General features: G+C 49.4%; 1 protein-coding gene across 14 annotated transcripts in view; it reads left to right on the top strand.

Moving 5' to 3' along the window:
- MAP3K7 (mitogen-activated protein kinase kinase kinase 7) overlaps nt 1–20,779 on the top strand; it is a 1,005,666-nt gene that overhangs the window by 330,972 nt on the left and 653,915 nt on the right. For all 14 annotated transcript variants that reach the window (XM_069606471.1, XM_069606465.1, XM_069606460.1 and 11 more), the window contains exon 7: nt 7,427–7,555. In XM_069606471.1, coding sequence (XP_069462572.1) covers nt 7,427–7,555 — 129 coding nt within the window. The remainder of the gene's footprint in view (nt 1–7,426; nt 7,556–20,779) is intronic.

Raw genomic sequence — 20,779 nt, 5'->3', positions numbered from 1 at the left:
GCCACATTGACATGCCAGAAAAATTACCGGTAAGCTAGGTGCCAGTAAATGTTGTTACCCATTCCCGTGGAGTCCCATAGGACTTAATGGGAATGGCTTCACAGAAGCACTGGCACTGTTAACAACGGTGCCGGCGCTTCCGTGAAGAGTCTTCCTACCGTGGTCTCTGCGCTTGGCTGGGTCAGATCTGTCGGGCGCAGCGTCCCCCGGCAGGCAAACTTGTAATTTGCCGGTCGGGATACAAGGGTGCCGGTGAGTTTACCAGCACCCTTGTTTCTGCACCGGCAAAGTCATAATGAGGCCCTTTGTCTTGGTTATATAATTGTTACTGTGCAGCTTCTGGAGAGTGGCATTGTGTGTAGGCTTCCCTGGAGTGGTTGTGAAGTAATTCCGGAGTGACATTTGTTTGAGCAAGTGGTGTATGATGGCGCAAAGAAGGTAGTTACCCTTAGGTTTTGAAAGACTCCTGCCTATTACTTTAAAAAAGTGCCATGGATTAAAAGTAAAATGGGAGTTTGAGCAGGCTCAGTGAATACATCCCTTAAGAATCTGTATGTATGTATGGATGGGTGGTTGGCCACAAAGTTGTCTCTTTTGTGGGTATGATTAACTCAGTCATGCTTCAGTACATTTCCCTTAGTTGTCAGCACTGTAACAAAGGCAGGGTATCAAACAGTGAAGGCAGAAACAAGTGATCACAGTTCAAGGGTGTTTATTGAACTTCAGTTGGGTTTGAAAAACACCTATCTAATCCTAAATCGAAAGATGGGAGCAAACTATGACCATCCAATAATAACGCATTCCTAGTCGAGTCTGTCAAAATAAAAGGACCTATACTAATAAACCTAGTGACAATCCTTACTTCTAAATACAAATAGTGTCGGAAACAAGATTATGCAAAAGAAAAGTGTTCAAAAATGATATGTCAGGATATTCAAGCCGTTGGCTTTGCTTCCCCACGTTTTCAGCACGGAACAAGGTGGCACACTCGAGCTTAGCACAGTCTCTGGCTTCTCTAGCAGGAGGATGCAGTTCAAAACTTCAACATCAGGGCCTTCTGTGCCAAAGTCTCTTTGCCATTCAAAGTCTCTTATTTCAGAGGGCCTGATGCAACACGACAAATATCAAAGTTCCTTTCTTCTTAGGATTTCAGATGTATAAATTCTCGGGTGATTTTCTCTTGAAGCCGGGTCCCCCTCGACCCACTTTAACACAAAGCTTTCAATTGATCTCCCTCTGCTGGGCTCGTACCAACTTTATTTACTTTGCCAAGCTTTCTTTACTTCAAAAATCGAAGACTTTCGCCTCTCGTGGAATTTTGCTCAGTCGCAGGACCACTTTGATTTGCAATTACTCGCTCTTCTCAATATAACCTCTTTCGAATGGATTGTGTCCTCCAACGTATTCCACATCTTTCACATGTAATGTCCACAGCTGTGTACTACGGAAGCTTTTTCGGCAGAGGGCATCCTGCGTCGATGACATCAGGTCGATGTCCCTCGAAGGCCTCTGTCGAGGGTGACGTCACTAGATGTCATAAATAGGACACACGGCGCACGTAGCCTCAGTTCCGTTTTTTCTGCAAACGTGTTTGCTTCGGGGACTCGGCGCGCCTCTTGTATTCCTAGTGAATGTCGTCTTCTTCAACCCCTCCAACTATGCAGTCTGGCTTCAAGACTTGCAGACTGCAAGTCGAAAATGTCGATTACCGACCCGCATAGCATTTGTTTGTGGTGCTTGGGTGAGAGTCAAGACACAGACTGTTCCAAATGCCAGTTGCTACCTGCTAAGGCCTTGCAGGAGCGTAAGGGAAAGCTTTAAGTAGGAGTTTGAAACCCAGTAAGTCTCGTAAATCCAAGTCCAAGGGTATGTCCACTGACGATTCGAGGGGTGACACTCTGCGTCGGAAGGAGTCCCGGGGGTCTCGGTCCCGGAGTGGTTCCCGCCATTCGTCCTCGTCTCGGCATTCTAGGAAGCGCTGTCACCGGTCGCCTTCCCTGTCGTCCTCGGAGGATAGCGCAGAGAGGAAAGTAGCTTGTCCAACTAAGTCCTTGACTTCGGAGGAATTGGGCTGCCTTTAGGGAGCAGATGTTGGCGATTTTCCAATCGCAGGGCACAGTTCCGTCCGTGCTTCTAACGAAGCCGGCAAGGAACACTCTCAATCCGTGGCTCGTATGCATTCGGGCTCGGGTCCTCGGTGCGATCCTCATAGGGGACCTTCCGGGTCCCGTTCAGACAAGGCTCAGGATGGTCGCAAAAGTCATGCTTTCAGGTCTCGGTCCTCGTCCCCAGCGATACCACAGAAACCTGCTGAGGGCTCGAAGGCGGCGTCAACGCCGTCGGCGCTGTGTCCGTCTGATACGGACGTCGAAACTTTGCCTTCGTATGCGCAGTCGACGCCTTTGGGGCTTTTTGGCTGAAATTTACCATCGGAGATCCCTGGTACTGGGGATCCTCCAAGGAAGGCTACTACCAAGTCTGTCAGGCCTGTTATGGATTCCAGACCCTCGGCTGTTCCGAGACAGGATTTTTACCTCCCTCTGGATGACATCTATGAGGAGGAGGAGAGGTAAGATTTTGGTCTTTACCCTGTTGAGCTTGATGTAGCTCCCGTCTTTTCAGGGAATAGCCAGTTGGAAGAGTTGACGCTAGTGGCCTGGACACTTCACCAGAAGTGGAATTTGGCAAGCCTGAGCCTGGGACTCATGCTGAGTCGTCCTACCAGAGGCTCATGGCTAGGGTCACAGAGTATCTGGGCAGGTCCAGTCCTCTTGAAGCTTTTGTGCAAGATGATCTGACATTTTAGATCAAGGTCTGTCCTCTGACCCGGTGTTACCTTTTCATCTGACCTTACAGAAAAGGGTGACGGCTGCTTGGCCGTCACCGGAATCTCTTCTGGCTGTTAACAAATAGTTAACCAAAAAATACTGCCCTTCCGGTAGCGACCCCAGCTACCTATCCACTCACCCCCCTCCCGAGAGTTTGGCGGTTCAGACAGCTACGGCCACCTCGAGGCAGGCGGCGTACCGTACCATCCTTCCTGATGAGAACGACAAACGCTTTTACGGTTGTGCACACAAGGTGTTTTCTGCGCGGAGTATGGTGCTAAAATCGGCCAACTCCACTTGTGCCTTGGCAAAATTTTCACACACTCTGTGGAACTGTTTCTCTTGCGGCTGAGCATATTCCCGAGGGGGAATAGAGGGATGGGTTCCTTGCTCTTGTGCAAGATGGCAAGGATGCCATATGTGAATCCCTTCAGTTGGGTTTGGACACGGCAGATGGTGTTAGCCGGTCCATGGCTGCGAGCACCGTTATACACAGATTTGCGTGGTTGCGGTTGTCTGGTTTTGTCCCGGATGTGCAAGCCCGTCTTTTGAACATGCCCTTTGATGGCGCGCATTTGTTTGGCAGCAAGGCTGACGAGAGCCTTGAGAGGTTGCAGACCTCAAAAGCTGCTGCAAAATCCTTAAGCGCAGGTCTGCGTCAACCTCTCTGCCTTTTCGTCCTAGGGGAAAGCAGTGGAGGAGAGGTTTTTTTCGTTGCTACTCCTCCTTTGGTAGAATGAGAGGAGCCACCAGTCAAAGAGGTCGGCGTAAAAGTAACAGTGGTGGTCGGGGAAATCGAGGTGGCAAGGCAGCTGCCCCTTTGCTTTCAGGCGCTGCCGCAGCCGCTCCAAAACAGTCATGAGGCCATGTCCCATGGTTCGCCGGTTGGGGGCAGACTGTCTTAGCATCTCAAAGAATGGCGAGTTATTACCTCAGATGTGTGGGTTCTAGATTCCATAGCCCACGGCTACTGCCGTCCCTTCCTAAAATCTCTCTTTGAAGCTTCCAGATCCGCTCCTTGGGCAGGAAAGCTTGACCTTGCTAGAGAAAGGCGCTATAGAACTGGTGCCTGTAGCTGAGAGGAACAAGGGATGGTATTCCCCTTATTTATTGATTCAAAGAAAGACTGGGGATGGATACCCATCCTGGACTTGCATTGGTTGAACAAACTTCTCAGGAAGGACAAGTTCAAGATGGTCACTCTTTCTCAAGTCCTCCAGGCCCTTCAACTTCAGGATTGGTTGGTGTCTCTGGACCTACAGGATGCTTACATTCATGTGCTGATTCATCCCAATCACAGAAAGTACCTGAGTTTGCGGCTGGTGACTTGCACTTTCAGTTTTGGGTCCTGCCATTCGGATTGACCAAGCTAATGGTGGTGGTGGCAGCGTATCTCAGGCGAGGGGGGGGATTCACGTCTACCCCTACCTGGACGACTGGCTGATTTGTGCACGTTCTCCCGAGCAAGCATTGGATCACCTCCGTCTAACCTGCCGCTCCCTCCACAGGTTAGGCTTCTCTCTAAATTTCAAGAAGTCGCATCTGACACCTTCCCAACAGCGTCCTTGGGGAAGTGCTCGCCTCCCAAGGTGAGGGCTCATCACATTGTGCAGATGGTGGACATGCCCAGAGTCTCCCAGCTTTCAAATTCTTAAGGTTGCTCGGCCTCATGGCATCCTGCATTTTTCTGGTGCCAAAGGCCAGGCTGAGGATGAGATCCCTGCAATGTGTCCTCCAAGATGGAGTGGTCACAGTTCTCATGCAAGATGTTGGATCCCGTTCAGATTCCAATCTCGGTCTCCCAGGATCTTCTGTGGTGGGCCAACGAAGGGAACCTGATGAAGGGGGAGCCGTTTTGGCAACCATGGCCGGAGGTGACTGTAGTGACCGATGCTTCCCTCACAGGATGGGGCGTTCATGCTGACTACTTGACCGCCATTGGTCGTTGGTCTCCGTCGGAGTTCAAACTCCACATCAGCCTGTTGGAACTGAGGGCCATCACGCTAGCCCTGAAGGCTTTTCTGCCGTCTGTGCGGGGGAAGAGTGTCCTGATCATTGACGGACAACACAGTGGACCTGCATTACCTCAACAAGAAAGTGGGGGTAGGGTCACTCCCATTGTGAAGAGAGGCAATGCAGCTCTGGTTCTGGGCCATCCAGCAGGGAATTTCGCTCTCGGCAGTACATCTAGCCGGAGACGAAAATGCGGCGGCGGATGCTCTGAGCAGGCAGAGCACGATCTCTCACGAGTGGGAGTTGGCTCAGGAAGTCCTTCTGGAGATCTGCGCCCTTTGGAGAACCCCACAAGTGGATCTGTTCGCCACCAGTGCCAACCGGAAGTGAGAGATTCTGCTCAAGGGAATTTCCTCAGAGAGGAGCCTTAGATGCATTCGTAGTGGATTGGTCATTCCCACTGCTGTACGCGTTTCCTCCAGTCACTGTCATTCCTCAAGTGTTACGGAGGTTCGGATCCCACATAATCCTCATTGCTCCGGATTGGGCCAGGAGAGCATGGTACCCGGACCTTCTAGAATTATACATCTGCCCTCCATGCCGTCTTCCCTACCGAGAGGATCTGCTGTCTCGAGAGGGGGTGTCAGGTTCGTCAGGTCGTGTTTCGACCCATGGGTCTTTATCAAGGCTATTGTCAATAGGCTTCACAGGAGCCGTACGGACCTAGGAAACAGCTGCTTACAGGGCCCAACAGGCGCCACGACTGCCAACGGGACAGCATCCGTATCGGGACCAGGACCCCACATGGGGCTCAAGACCCATTGACAATAGCCTTGATAAAGACCCAAGGGTCGAAACACGTGTCGGCTGACAAACAGGGCGCACTAATGCCCTAAAGTGTACCTAACGCTTATCTGATGTAATATGAAGAAACAATTCAACACTATCACTAATAAAAGCAAATCCTGTATCGCACTAACTAAAGTGTTATAAATATTATTTCAACTACTGAACAAGATAGCCAGGAGAAAAACCTTTTTAATTCTACTCAAATTGGGGTACTGGCTTAACCCCAGCAGCTCCGGTGATCTTGCAAATACCAAAATAACTCACTAGTCCTGGACAACAGAGGAGCCTAGCACAGGCTGTTTCCATACCTAGAGCCAACCCTGAAGTTACTTACCAACTGGTAACGTTCTTTCGATTGGATGTTCCTCCAATGTGTTCCAATGTGTTTAAATGTTACCTGCAAGTTCAATAGCTTCTTGTTTCCCTTCGTCATATCCACATAGGATGCCGGTTCTATATATTCTATATATTGGGCTGGAAAGTCAACCCAAGCTTTTAAAAGTCTGACTCTTGTCCCAAACCTAATCTCTAGAGGTGGTGTTCACAATTGTCAACAATGTTGTCTGAGATCAAGTATGTTCTTGAGTGCCTGATAAAACTCTGTCCTTACTTATTGCCATAACCATTGTTTGACGAGTCGGCTGTTAATGTCTATTCACGATAGCTAGCTGCAAGTTTGAGTAGCAGTGGGCTGTTGCCAACCAGATCATTCTGAGGTGGAATTACTAGAGAACTTTCAAAGGTTAGCCATAATTGATTCATGAAAGTGCATAGCCATACGTTATCGCTGAAATTAATAATTGTGAAGCTTTGAACATCTGAAATCAAACTGAACTGTTATCTGTGAATTAGTTCAAAATTGCTGGGATCTGTTTAGCCCCTGGGTAGGGCCTACAAGAGCTTGGTTAGCTTGACACCAGCAGCTACCAGGAGCTGTGTTTTGGCTCCCGAAGCCAAATTGTGCAACACAAATGTACCTATCTGACATTAATTCTGTGTGTCTGGGAATGTGCATGAAAAGGCCCATTAGAAAACCTGTAGAGAAGACATGTAAAGAATGAATGGGTATATGCACTGGACACAAAGTTATAGTTGATAATCACCTGGAAGCTCGATTTGTTGCAGGTTTTGTATTAGTATCTCATTCTGCAGCAGCAGAGAGAACGAGATTGCAAAAGTTCACATCAGAGAAACTGGTGTCAGCAGAGGTAAACCTGTGGCAGTAAAGAGATATTAACAGAGTAAGGCAGCAATAGCTATAGTGGCAAAGATAGGTAAAGACTAAATGAGAGGTAGAAGAAAGATTGACAAACCTCCAAAAAAGAAATGTAAAATAAATAACGGGGAACACAATAAAAGAGAATGTCAAAAGTGAAGACATGCAAAGCAATAAGGCCAGTGACAGAGGGTTCAACAGAAACCGTGAGCACCAGTGTAAAAGACACAGCAGCACTGCAATGGAAAGAGGGATTTAAGACGTGCATTTTCGGGTGCCTGCTGCAGTTTGAAAAGCAATTTGTACTATCTTTCTGGCACTCCATTTGTGAGACTGAACTTTATAAGCTCCTGGTTCACGATGAGTTGCTCCTAGTGAGGATAATCCTGACATCCTGAATCTACTTACAGCTCCTGCTCCATGAATTACAATTTCGACCCCTGTAGTATGTGTTGGCTAGCTTGAAGATAGAATTTGTTTAATGCACTTGCATTTGATTGGATTTAGATTGCCTTCTTTAGCATGCAAAATGTTTGCGTAAGCTGTTCCCAATCCAACTAAACCTGTGATTTCTCTTTAGGAAGCAACTACAGTGAAAAGTGTGATGTGTTTAGTTGGGGCATTATCCTTTGGGAAGTGATAACCCGAAGAAAACCCTTTGATGAGATTGGTGGTCCAGCTTTTCGCATTATGTGGGCTGTGCACAATGGTATGTTATAAACAATAATTCAATGGAAAATGCATTTAAAAATGATTCCTTTTTGTTTAGTCTTGAATTATTGATTCATCTGATTTACATATTGTCACACATGGCAGTTGTAAAGGTGCAGAAGTACACGTGGGACACAATAGTGGCATGTTTGTTGGCAGAAATGTATTGAACAGAAAATAAGGAAAACACGTTAATGTCAGTATAACTAGGAGGGGTTTCCCTGCCTCAACCAAAACAAAGGATAACGTCAGAATGCCAGTCAAAAGCAAATAGTCCATGGTCGTATGTGCCAAACATATTTCTGTCCCTTACGCTTAAAAATAAACCTCTACAGTAGACTACACCCAGCTTATATCAGGATGACTCCCTCCTTTGGGATGTTTTAGGAAGTTCATAAATGATGGGGGAATATCCTTCTTCCCCTAGACGTTATTATGCTTTTTTTTTTTTTAAACTTTTGTTTATTGGCAGGAAATTAAGACTGGTATAGCATATCTTCCACAGAGATAAACAGAAATCACAGTGTCGCATTGGGCATTACATCATGCACTTTTGGATACAGCTCAAAATGGGGAGGGGGGATGATTGACAACACGATGGGGCGCGAGGAGCGCAGTACGTATGGTGATGCGTTGTGCGGACCTGGCGGGCGGGTGGAGCTCCACTCAACCATGCCTCTATTTTTCAGATAGCTGCAGAATTCTGTCCACACATTCTTTGGGCGAGATGGCGTGGGCAGGGATCCAGGATTTGTACCCATGTGAGGGCTTTCAACCACATCTCGAGGGTGGGGGGTGGGGAGCGGCGCTTCCAACCTTGTAAAATGCATCTTTTAGCGACAATAGCACTTATATTTAATTTTTTTGCATTTTCTCCGGACCATATTCCAAACAGTAGGGCTAGCGGGTCAAGGTCTACTGGGGGCGCTTTCGTTACCTCCAGCCAGAACGCCCTAGGCGCAGTACAGGACCAAAACATATGCATGTGATCTGCCTCTTCAGAGTTACATTTTGGGAATGTGTGGGCCGGGGTGTGTGTAAATCTTGCTACTCTGTGCGGTGTGTAATAGTCTGTTGAGGAGTTCATATTGTATGCAGCAGAATCTAGTGCTAAGGGAGACTTTGCGCGTGTGCGCGCACATTTTGTTCCACATATCAGTGATTTCTATCTCCAGCTCTGTAGCCCAAGCTTCCCGTGGTTTAAGGGATGTGTCCTCTCGCTTTTCCAGCTGCATTTTATACAAAGAGGATATTATGCCCCTACCCCCTATAGAGTTTGCTATGTATTGGAGTTTTGGTGAGTCTGGGGGCTCGCCTGGGTAGGAGGGCCATATTGCACGGACCACCGCTCTTAGCCTGAAGTATTGTAGTAGCTCAAGCGCTGAGTTGGAGTGCTCGGGCTGCCACGTTTGGGTGGTGATGAATTTACCGTCGGGATATAGATCAGGTAGTACTCGATATCCCAGGGCCTCCCAGTGTCGCATGAAATGCTGGTCGTGCGTGGGGGAGAGTCCTGGGAATTGTCAGATGGGTAGCCATTTATAGTATGGGTGATGCTCTTGTGTCGGTCTCAAAATCCTATTCCATGCTCTGATCGTGGTGGCCGCAGGGTCTGCTGGGGCGTCTGTCCGGAACGTGTGGTGTAGTAATACGGTCATGATGTTGGTCCCATCCCCTGCCAGTTTCTCTAATTTGACGTGGGGGGCGGGTTTAAGTGTGTGTACCAGTGCGTGGCGTGTTGGGCCTGTGGCGCAATCCAGAACAGGGTTAGGTCTGGGGCTGTAAACCCCCCTTTTTCGTAGGGAGGGGGTCATATGTTGCCACTTCTTGCGGACAGCTCCGGAATGCCAGAGGAATTGGGCGCACGCCGCGTGGAGCCTTTTGAAATATTGCTTCCCGGGCCACACTGGTACGTTGGCAAAGATATAGAGAAGCTTAGGGACTGCAATCATTTTTACTAGGGACAGTCTGCCCGCCAGGGACAGAGGGAGGCTACGCCATTTAAGCATCTTGGATTCAATGAGCTGTGCAGTTGTTTCGTAGTTATCCTCCAGTAAGGAATCTTTTGTTAGTGCCACTTGCACCCCTAGGTACTTGATGCCCCCCCGTGGACCAGCGTAGGGAAATTCACATGATGGTTGCTGGGTTGCCGCAGTAAGGTGGAATATTTCGGATTTAGAATAGTTGACGGTAAAGCCAGAGTATGTTCCTATTTTTGTTATGTCTCGGATGATCGGGTTCAGGTGTGTGGAGGGGTTTCTGACATGTAGAAGTACGTCATCGGCATACAGTGAGAGGATTTCCTTTGCGGGTGTGTCGGGCCCTAACGTGGTCTGCCATGGGTTCAATGGCGAGCGCGAAAAGGATGGGGGAGAACGGACATCCCTGGCGGGTACCCCTGTGTAGCGCAAAGGGAGAGGAGACCATGGAGTTGACAAGCACCCTGGCCATTGGATCAGTGTATAGCAGTTTTATGTAGGAGATCATGTTTGGTCCTATTCCCATTTTTCCCAGCACGGCCCATAAGTATTTCCATGAAACCATGTCAAATGCCTTCTGGGCGTCTAGCGTGACCACCACTGCGTCCGCCTTCGGGTCAATTCTGGACATTATATTGAATAATCGGCGGATATTGAGTGCAGTAGAGCGGCCAGGAACAAATTCACTTTGGTCTGCGTGGACCAGGTGGGGCATAAATGGAAGAAATCTATTCGCAATTATTTTAGCAAAAATGTTCATGTCCGTGTTGATAAGGGATAAGGGCCTATAGGAACCACATTTATCTGGGGGTTTCCCTGGTTTGGGGAGGATGGTGATTAGGGCTTCCCTTAAGGAGTGGGGGAGGGAGGCTAACCGGAGTGATTCGGTCCAGACCCCGTGCAGAATGGGAGCTAGGATGGCAACGTGTTCCCGGTAGAACTCAGATGTGAGCCCATCGGGACCCGGGGCCTTATTTTTCGGAAGGTCAGAGATTACCTGGACTATATCATCTAAGGTGAACGGGGCATCGAGTTGTTCCTTGGTGCTCTGGGAGATGAGGGTCATAGGGATGCGTTCTAGCAGGTCGTCTAAGTCGTGAGCATTGTGTTCCTGCTGGGGGCCATATAGACTGGCATAAAAGCTAGCAAAGGTGTCAGTGATGGGTTGGTGTTAGGCAGAAACCTGTGCAGTTCCCGTAGGGACCACTGCAAAACGTTTAAGACTACAGGAGTAAGCAGTAAACCCAATTGGTAGCAGTATGCACCACCCAGATTTACCTGGTAGCTGTGGCTGAGCAGTCAGACTTCTCTCAAGAAGAGTTAGGCAGTATATGGAGTATACACAATACGGCTAAAAATACAGTAGCACAAGCAAACACTGACCAGAGCTTTGGTATAAAAGTATATAATTATTTATTTAAAAACACACCTGTAAAAATACACTGGAACTAATATGTCAAGCAAGTTCACAGTCACTATAAGTATATACACTTCCCTAGTTAATTATTCGACACGTCTAGGTTAAGACACCACTTATTTAGCAAAACAGAGGTGAGCGCGTAACCGTAGATGGCACTCCAATAATTTGTTTAAAAAGGGAGAGAAAAGGCAGAATAGGAAAAAGACACAGTACCAACACTTTTTAAGAAACCACAGCAAGTCAAGAAAGGCAGGGTCTACTGTAGAGCAAAACGTTCATAGGCCAGGCCCACTCTTGGAGAGAGCAAGGCAGAATGTACCCAAGATCACACAGTGGAAATGCACTCAAAGTCTTTGCAGAAAAGTCAAGAGGTTGGATCAAGTCAGAAAGGTAATGTTAGCAGGTCCGAGGTCACCCCAGGATAGAGAGTCATGGATTTACGGGACACCTTGGACAGTCTGTTGCAAGGGAGACCAGGCGGGACACAGTACCTGAAATGGTGAGAAAGCTCCAGCGGGGGCAGTTGTTCCTGGCAGCGGGTGTAAGTCGGAGCTTCGTCCAGGGGAACAGATGATTTTGACGTGAAGGAAAGCTGGAGGTCGTTGCACTGCCAGGGAAGAAACCAGCCGCAGAGTTTCCCGGTTAAAAGGTACGATGCTTTTATTCGCAGTAGTGGTGAAGCGTGGCTATCCGGCCGCCGGGGTGCTTGGCACGGCGATTCGACCACGAGACGATCCAGGACGGCGAAAAAGGCAAACTGGTTGGTCCCACCAGCTCAAGGGGAAGAAGACTCTCCTGGAAGAAGATCTCCTCTGTCATCGGGTGAAGTGGTGAGTTTGTACAGCAGGGCTCCACCAGTGGTGTCGTCGTCGTAGATGGCTCAGCTTCTCCCCTCTTCGGATTCTTTAGGTCCTGTGGCGACTTCTGAAGTTCCAGTCCAGCCCTCCTTTTATGCAGCAAAACCCCCATTCATCAGCCTAGCTGTCCCTCAAACATGCTAAGTGGTGAGCCGGGCAGCTCACCACTGGGCCAATCACACAAGAGTGCGACTTGAGTTGCCAAGGCAACTCAGTCTAGGGTGCCTAATCCCCCTCCCACACATCCTGTTGACCCCAGACCGAGTGGCACCATTTGGAGGGCTTCTGTGGAGAAGCCCGCCAAAAAGTGTAACAAAGGGCTCGACTTGGGGTAGAGTTTCAGAGGCAAACCCAAACGGCATTTTAAAACCGAGTCCTGGCAAAAAGACCCAACCGGGGGATATATATTAAATAAATAACCCGGCGGTATCTTTAACATTGCACCAAAAAGTGGTGCGTTTAAAATGAATGGGAAAATCCCATAGGAAATATTCTGGTGTAATATTTTGCGTGGTATCCACTGCCACCAGTCAGAAACTCGACAAGGGGGGACTGGACATTGCCCCCTTGGAAAACAGACCCAGGGGCAATCAAATTATCCCTACCAGTACTTCCACAATATGATGGTTTGTACTGGTTCTGTTCACAATTTGAGACTAGTAAAGCCAATGGTGACTTTACATGCCCTGGGAGACAGTAGTCAGTCCCAGGGTATGGAGTCTATGTTTGGGGGTCACTATGACACCCCTGTGTTACTGCACTGAGGGTGCTGTGTAACACACATACCAAAAACACATGAAGCCCTATGGAGTAAAAGACCCCATAGCCCATTAAACACATTACATAATCAAAGTACATTCTCAAATCATGCCTAAGAGTGGGAGAAAAAGAGTCTCACTCTTAGCAGGAGAAAAAAATAAACCCCAAAAATCCAGCAAAGCTGCTGGTGGGCTCGCTAGGTTTGGGAAATTAGCCTTAACAGAGAATTCTCCCTAACAGTTGGTCAGACCAGTGTCGTGGGCCATGTTCGTCTAAGATGCTATCTATTCGGGATCTGCCTCCCTCCACTCGTACTAATTTGGCTAGGGTTCTACTGGGTCTGTCACCCTCACTGTACCGTCGAGCAGCCACGGGGCGAGCAAAGTACCGCACCTCGCTCAGGGCGTGAGATTCAAACAGTTCTAGTTCTGTTCTGATTTTTGCTAGGATTGCCGGAGCTGGCGCAGAAGCATGCTGTTGGCTTTGTTTCAGAGCTGTTTAGGGCCTGCCTTATGGCTTTGAGAACCCCAGCCTCCCTTGAGATGCACATCCCTCTGATGTATACTTTAAATGCCTCCCAGCGCGTCCCCTCGGGTGTGTCATGCATGTTGTTGTTCTCGAAAAAGGTGTTTATGTCCGACAGGATCTCAGCTTTAAAGACGATGTCAGAGAGAGCCTCAGATTTAAAGCGGCAGGCTGGGCAGGCTGCCAAAGTGTTACCCACTTGGATCTGCAGCAGCACGGGGGAGTGGTCAGAGAGCGTGCGTGCGAGTATCTTAACGTCCGACACCCTGCCCACTCGGCACCCCGAGAGTAAGAACATGTCTATTCTCGAAGAGCTGTCGTGTACTGTGGAATAGAAAGTGTAGTCTGTCTTGCGGATGAAGCGTTCGCCGCACATCGTGTAAATTCAGGGAGTTTGTGTGTAAGGAGTCGTTTGGCGGCTCAAGACATGACCTTGTGGGTTGTGGTTGTCCTCTCTAGGACATTGTCAAGTATAAGGTTCATGTCCCCCCCCCCCCCATATAATGTGAACTTCCACAGATCTCATGAGGATGGCGGTCACGGCATCTATAAATTCCGGGGAGTCAGTGTTGGGACCGTATGAGTTCACGAGAAAGCATTCCTCGTTAGCCTGAGTGCAGTGGAGGATCACATGTCTGCCAAACCCGTGTTGATGTGGGATGTATAGAGTACACATTTTAACGATTTTTGGATGAGAGTCAGGACTCCTCTGGATTGAGTGGAGAATTGGGTATAGAATCTGTTGGGGCCCCAGGACTGTGCAAGGTTGGATGATAGGAGTTTCAGAGCGTGCGTCTCCTGCAACAGGAGTACCTTGATTCCGTGTCTTTGTGCATATGCTGTGATCCTACGGGACTTTGTAAAATTCGTCAATCCCCGAATATTCCATGTCATCATTTTAATAGCCATGCTGACAGTTCATGGGACATCCCAACTAAAGGGACTAAAGGATCTGCCTCTGTTTACCAACACATGTGCAACCGTGGCGCGGATGCGCCTCTCCAAGACCAGTCATTCCTTTTCTGCCTATTTTTTGATAACATTCCCCAACTTCAACACCCCCTGCCCTCACCGCCCGGAACAAACTAGCAGTGTAATAATACCCACCCCTAAAGCAACCAACTGTGTGCCGTTCCCAATTTGGTGACGCTTGACTGATAGCCCAACAGGGGCTTAAACATAAACACTCCACCTTAGAAGGTATTGCAGCTGCAGTGGGGGCTACCGCTGCCGTCTGTCCCACATTTGTTAACGCATGTTATGATGATGATACATCATTAATCTTTTGAACGGCTGATGAAACAAGTATGTTCTTAGGTCCTGAGAGCTGAGCAATTACTGGCATAGTTCGGTGCCTAACAGTTAGGCTGAGGAGTCAAAGGTCAGGCCCAGTGTTTGCCATTTTGGTCAGGTACTTTAGGGATGTACCCCCTTCCCCGAATCATGCTCTTGAATATAGCCGTTGGGGCTGTGTAAGGCCCAGAATAGTACAGAGGAAGGGGGGCAGTCTCTAGATGGGGCACAGTTGGTGAGGCCTCCAGTAGGGTCATGCAAGCTTTGATCTCAGTCGTCGTTCATTGGTTCATCTGTGGGATCCGCTAGTGGGATTTGTGCCTCGATAAATTTGACTGCCTCATTCGGGACCGTGAAGACGTATAGCTTGTTGCGGTGAGTGAATTTTAGGAGAGCCGGGAAGAGCATTGCATACTCGGTTTTCCTTTCTCTTAGCATCTTTTTAACACCTCCGAATTGGCATCCGTCCACCTGCACCCCTACAGAAAAGTTGGGGAAAATCCTAATGATTTGTGAGTCCAGCCTTAGTTCTCCTTTCTCTCTGGCCAAGCAAAGTATATGGTCTCTGTCTTTGTAGCGTAGCAGTTTTGCAATTATTGGTTTGGGGAAGTCTCCTGGTTTAGGCTGGGGTGCCAGTGAGCGATGTGCTCTTTCTACAGTGAAGAATGGTGATAGCTCAGGGTTATCTAGGAGGTCTTTGGGAAGTTTTTCGACCGCGGTTTCCATACGACCCTTCAGAGCGGATTCGGGAACCCCCACTCTGCGAATGTTATTTCTTTGCGACCTCGATTCGAGGTTGTCGCACTTAGCTTTGATCTGTTTCATGTCGCGGACGAGCTCTGTGACTCTGCTCTGTAAGGTATGAACATTATCCTCGTTGGTTCCTATTCTTTGCTCTGCCTCTGTGAGTTTGGCCCCATGTTGGTCTAGTTTGGCTCTAAGGGAGGCTACATTTGCGTTTATATCGTCCAGTTTTTTTCATGGAAGGCTGCAAAGTTTTGGCCATGGATTCCATCATTATAGTTAAGTCAGGCTGAGGTGGGTCTGGCAGGATATCGCCATCTTCGTGTACTATGGAGGACGACGCTTGGTCCGCCCTGGGCGCTGCCTTGGTGAACTTATCCATGGCGCCTACTTTGTTAGCTGCTCGCGATCTGTTGGACATTGCTACGATGGGGAGCAGCTCCCAACTGGGCGGATTTGGTGGTGACCGTAGTACAGGAGTCCTGTAGTGGGGGTGGTAGCAGGCCAGTAGTTTGGCGTGCAGGCAATTCACGCCTAGTAATTGCAGGTATTTGGCCCAACCAGTTGGGGGTGGCCAGCTCAGGGCTGGGCAGTGGTAGTGAGCGCTGTGAAGAAGGGATGGCCAGGGGGGCTGTATAATGGTGGGCCAGCAGGTGCCCCGCCACAGCCGCTGGCGCAATGGGTGGAGATAGCTGAGGGGAATCAGGTGGGCTCCTGTGAAGCCAGTATCGCATTAGGTGGTATTTAGGCTTCTCTGGGCGAAATGCAGTGCATGAGGTTAGTGTGGGGGCCCACCTGGGCGAAGAGATGTTGTTGCTGCAGGCTGCGGGCGCTGGTGGAGCGGGTGCCTTCACCCCTTGTGGTGTACTGTGCAGTTCCAGCTCCCCTGTGGTAGATTCCCCGCAAGTGGAGGGTAGAAGCCATCTGGTGTAGGAAGCAGCCGCGTGGGAGAGAGAGCTGGGGAAACTGGTTTGTCCTTGTGTTTCTTGCCACCTCAGCCGGCGCCGGGGCCAGGCTGTAGCCACTGTCTATGAGCGGATCTGGAGTCTGAGGCCGGGAGATCAGTGAGTGATGTTGGGGCAGGGTGACCGGGTTGCGGCAAGCGTCCCCTCGTAGATCCGGGGCTCAGGCGCGGGTCGCCGCAGACCGCCGCGCCCAGGAAGGGACGGCAGGTATTGCTAGGGTTGAGGGGGAAGGGGAGCAAGCCGCAGCCACCTTGTAGATGCAGCAGGGGCCTGCAGGAGCTCCAGCAGGGCAGCAGAGGGGGTGGCAGTGTACCAACACACTCCCCGGGGCACTCACCGGTGCCGCCCGCCATTGGCAGGGCCCGTGGCAGCAGATTGGAGGGAGCTCCAGTTGGTGTCGCAGAGCAGCAGTGCAGTCCTTCGTCCCACGGCGGTCGCGCTGCACCGCCCGTTGACAAGTTTCTCTCTGGCCCAGCAGCGGTGTATCTCGGGGCCGCTCAAGCGCCATCGCCCTCCCAAGTTTCAGGAGGCAGGCCCAGTGGGAGTACAGGGCTGGCCGGCATGGTTGGCTGTATCACGGCCGCAGCCAAGCCGCAGGTAGCAGTTTTTACGCAGTATGTGTCCCGTAGTTAGGGGAACTGTCCGGTGTAGTTTTTAGGTGTCGAGATGACCGGATTCCGCCGACGTTTATCTGTGGGTCGCGCAGCTCTGTAGCTAGGCGGCCATCTTATTGGCTGCTCAACAGCGCCCCCCGTTCCTATGCTTTTCTGTATTGTTCCCCACAGACTGGGAGGAGGTCTCCCTCTTCCCAGACCTTCTCAGGTGGTTTGTCAAAGTTCTAAGATCCAAAGCAAGATTGGGAAGGGGTCTCCCTTTCTCGGATTCTATTTCAACAGCCTTATTATTGTTTGTTCAATTTTCTGCCAAAGAATATATCTTCCTTCCTCTCTTCTTCTCATAACTTCTGCCAAAGGATCTCTTTCTCTTTCCCTGGATGTCTCTTCTCGTCATGTGGGTCCCAGACACCCTTCTCAGCTCTGTAATGTGTATTACATAAGCCCGGTTCACTAACCTGTTATCTTGCAAGTACATCTCTCTTGGTTTCTCAAGGTTCGGGTCCCAGACCCCTCTCTCAGCTTTATAGTGTCTTAGCTAGGCCCGGTTCACTAGCCTGCCAGGCCTTTCTTCGAATCTCTTTGAGGTGCTCTCTCACCCACTATGTTCTCAACTGGTCTCCGTTTGATTGAGGAAGATTATTCTGCACTGCTCCCAACCATTGCTTCTGGGGTCTCCCAGTGCCTTCCTGGTTCCCCTCTGTGTACCTTTCCACTTGGCCCGCAAGGGTTATGGTCCTCTGCAACACTAGTAAGCTTCGGCATTTTCCCCTGAGCTCTCGTGGTCTTACCTCAGTGGCTCCTCCATGCCGGTTTCTCCCTGCATGGCGGGTCTCGTCTGGACCACTCTGGTGGCTGCCTTTCTACCACCGGACATTGGGTTCCCCAGCTTTCAGGTAAGTCGGAGCTCATCCCCGCTTTCTCGTTTCCCCGCCTTCCTATTCCAGTCATTCAGGTCTGCAGTTCGTCCTCTTTGCGCGGCTTTGCTCCCCAGCGTATTGCTCCTCTGGGGCAGGACTGACATTGAGGGGAGTCCTTCATTATTTTCTATGGCGTATTGACTTTCTAGCTTCAAATAGCTGGTATGTTTGTATCGGTTCCACACAAGGCACTTCATCGCCCTGCTCTTCTTTACGTCGGTACTTTCTGGACGGCTGGATCCTTCATAGATCAGGTAGTCCATTAGGGCTTCACTTGCCTAGATGAAGGAAGGGTTGCTGCCCTCTTCAGGAGTATTATTTGGATCTTCAGTCAGCTGTTCCTCTACACAGGAATTTTTGCTCCAATGCTGATCTGAGGAAATGGCTGCAGGAGTCCTCTTCTTATCCAAAATCATAGCTGGAAGCAAGTCCAAGCCCACCAAGAATCTGCACTCTTGAAACAGCCTGCAGTGGTCAACTCTGGAACCACTGTTGGTTACTCATTTCCCACTCCCAGACTTTCAGACACCAAAGATGTGGAGTGGGATCAGACAGGCCCACTCCATATAATTTTAGGCACTAGCCCCGTTCACTAGCCATATGCAGTGAAGGCGAATGTGCACGCTAGATATAACGCAAAACTGGTAAACATATTTTTAAGGCTTGTGGATCTGCTTGGATCACATGCTATGCATAGGCCGACATCTACTGGCACCCGCATAATATTCCATGATTTGTTTTCGAAACTCAAAGGGTTGTCGACAGGGCATGCCAGTAATACTATCACTAGTGTGACGTGCTCTGTACCCATGGTGCTTCACGCGTTGCGGTCCCTCATAGTTGGACGCAAGCTGCGAGTTCCTTCTTCTGTCTAATGCAGTTAATTATGCAAAGTTTACATTTAGACTTTTTCCTTTTCGACAGCCGTACACCGCAAGATCTCCGGCGACTGCTTTCAAGGACAGATTCATAGTCAACGACGACTACTTCAACCGTCTCAACGAACTTTGACTGCGGCCTACTTAGACCCTGATGGGGTCACAGTAGGGAGAGTGGGGAAAGCCATAATTTCTTCTTTTACAGAATTCCTATTTCCCTATTCTCCCCTTCCCATCGCCAAGCTTCCTTCTCTCTAGATTATGGAGAATACACCATTTAAATGTTGCCCTTCCTGCAATAGGAAGTTTCCTTCGAAGGACTCACACAGGGTGTGCAACCTGTGCCTTCTTAGGGTTCACCCGAAAAGCAATGCAAGTTCTGCAAACCTTTTCGGCCCAAAATACTAAAGGACCTGAAGACTAAGCGATGGGCCCATCGCGCCTTGCAGGCCGAGGCCGCCATAGATGTGGACTGAGACTTCAGCGATGTCCGCATCTTAAGTGATGCCGAAGGTGATTGTGACCTGACTGGTTCCTGCGTGCAAGCCCCCGACTCCAACAGGCAGGATGGCGGTTCTGCTACGGAGATGACACCCAGCGACTCAAGCACCCACACTGCATGCCACACTAACACACCCCCCATGGCCGACAGTCGACCGTGTCGTCGACAGATGAGCCACATGGGGTGTCAAAGGGAAGGTCTGAAGAATTCCTGTCTGCTGGGCCATCGCGATCTCCTCATGACAGGCCCCCAAAACAGACGCCGAAGTCTGTTTGCGACACTGCAAGCAAATCGGACATATCCTCTGGTGCCAGCGACCGTGCGTCGAAAGACTTGTTGACTGCCATTTCTAATAAAATGAGAGAACTCAATAAAAAACACATCCCAGACACACTCCTCAAATTCAAGACGTCAAAGCACTCAAAATCATTGGCGCTCCTAACCTCAAAAACACCTATTTCAAAGGATAACAACACCCTGCCCCAGTGACAACATTTCAGGGGCAATGCACCACAAACAACCTTCTACATCAGAGGCTTTCCCTACCCCCTGTTCCCACAGTTTTCCCAAGCTCTACAAAATGGACCCCTGAACAATTTGTTGGCGTAATGGGAAGAATGTCTAGCTTTCTTAATTTTTTTGATCAACACCTTGTTCAACTGTCCAGCCTCCAAGGACCCTCTCGAGGCGAGGCAGCTAAAAAGCAGCCCGCCGCCAAAAGACCTCATCTAGACACTGCCCAGCCTAATACCTCAGTAAACACCCCTAAGGACCTATACTACATCGACACTTCAGGTTTGCAAGTCCCTGGTTCAATAGCAGACCAAGAGGACCTAGATGACATGGACTAATATTATGATAACGATGATACAATCCCTGGACCATCATTATCAACCTTAGCTGATTCCCCTGTGGACAATCAGCTGCAGTATAATGAGCTTCTCTTAAAAACTACAGAACATTTTAAAATAGATACCCAGGAGGCACAAGTCTACAAGGACTTTGTTGAGGATATCATTGGGGATCAAAGGTCTGCAGAACAGTTCATACCACTCCTGCAGTCAATCCAAAGGCACATTCAGCCTTCATTACTTACCCCCAACCTTACAAGGGCAGTTAACCCTCGTATTGAACAGTTGTTCAGACCAGCCACATCAGACCCATTATACATTCAATTAAAGCCTGACTCTCTTGTCATGACTACCACAGGAAAGAGAGTGGGCACACCCTTAGCCTCTGCCCCTCCTGACGAGGAGAGCAAGAACATTTCTGATGCTTGTTAATCTGCTTAAAATCGCATGCTGTGCATATAGTCTGACATCCAGTGGTAACCGCAGAGTATCACATCTTGTCTTTCGAGGATCAAAAGGGGACGTTGGCATAGGCGTGTCTCTAACACTATCCCTAACATGACGTGTAGTGTACCCAGAAATCCTCATGCGTCGAGGTCCCTCAGATTGTTTTTTTTCCACCCAGCTAACTGGTTGCCTTATGCAGAGCTCTTTCAAAAATTGCAATTTGTAAAAATCTCGACCTTTGGTCATTCATACACCTTTCGTCCCCTCTTCGCCGATTACTGAACCGCTGACGAAGACAGAACAGACTTCGACGGCTGGCGTTCCAGTCGATGCTGTCGACCGCGTTGCCGGGCCTTCTGGCCGGCCTACACAGTAGGGAGAATGGGGATTGAGGCTTGCTTTCTTTTAAGAATGCCTTTCCTTCTCCCCTCTCTTTGCCCCTTTGGTATTGCCGTCACTTCAGTTTCC

This window comes from Ambystoma mexicanum, chromosome 4p (genome assembly GCF_040938575.1).
Source record: "Ambystoma mexicanum isolate Mex_15411 chromosome 4p, UKY_AmexF1_1, whole genome shotgun sequence".
Classification (NCBI taxonomy): Eukaryota; Metazoa; Chordata; class Amphibia; order Caudata; family Ambystomatidae; genus Ambystoma; species Ambystoma mexicanum.
The sequence above is the reverse complement of the archived record's forward strand: the minus strand, read 5'-3'. Positions and strand labels throughout refer to the sequence as shown.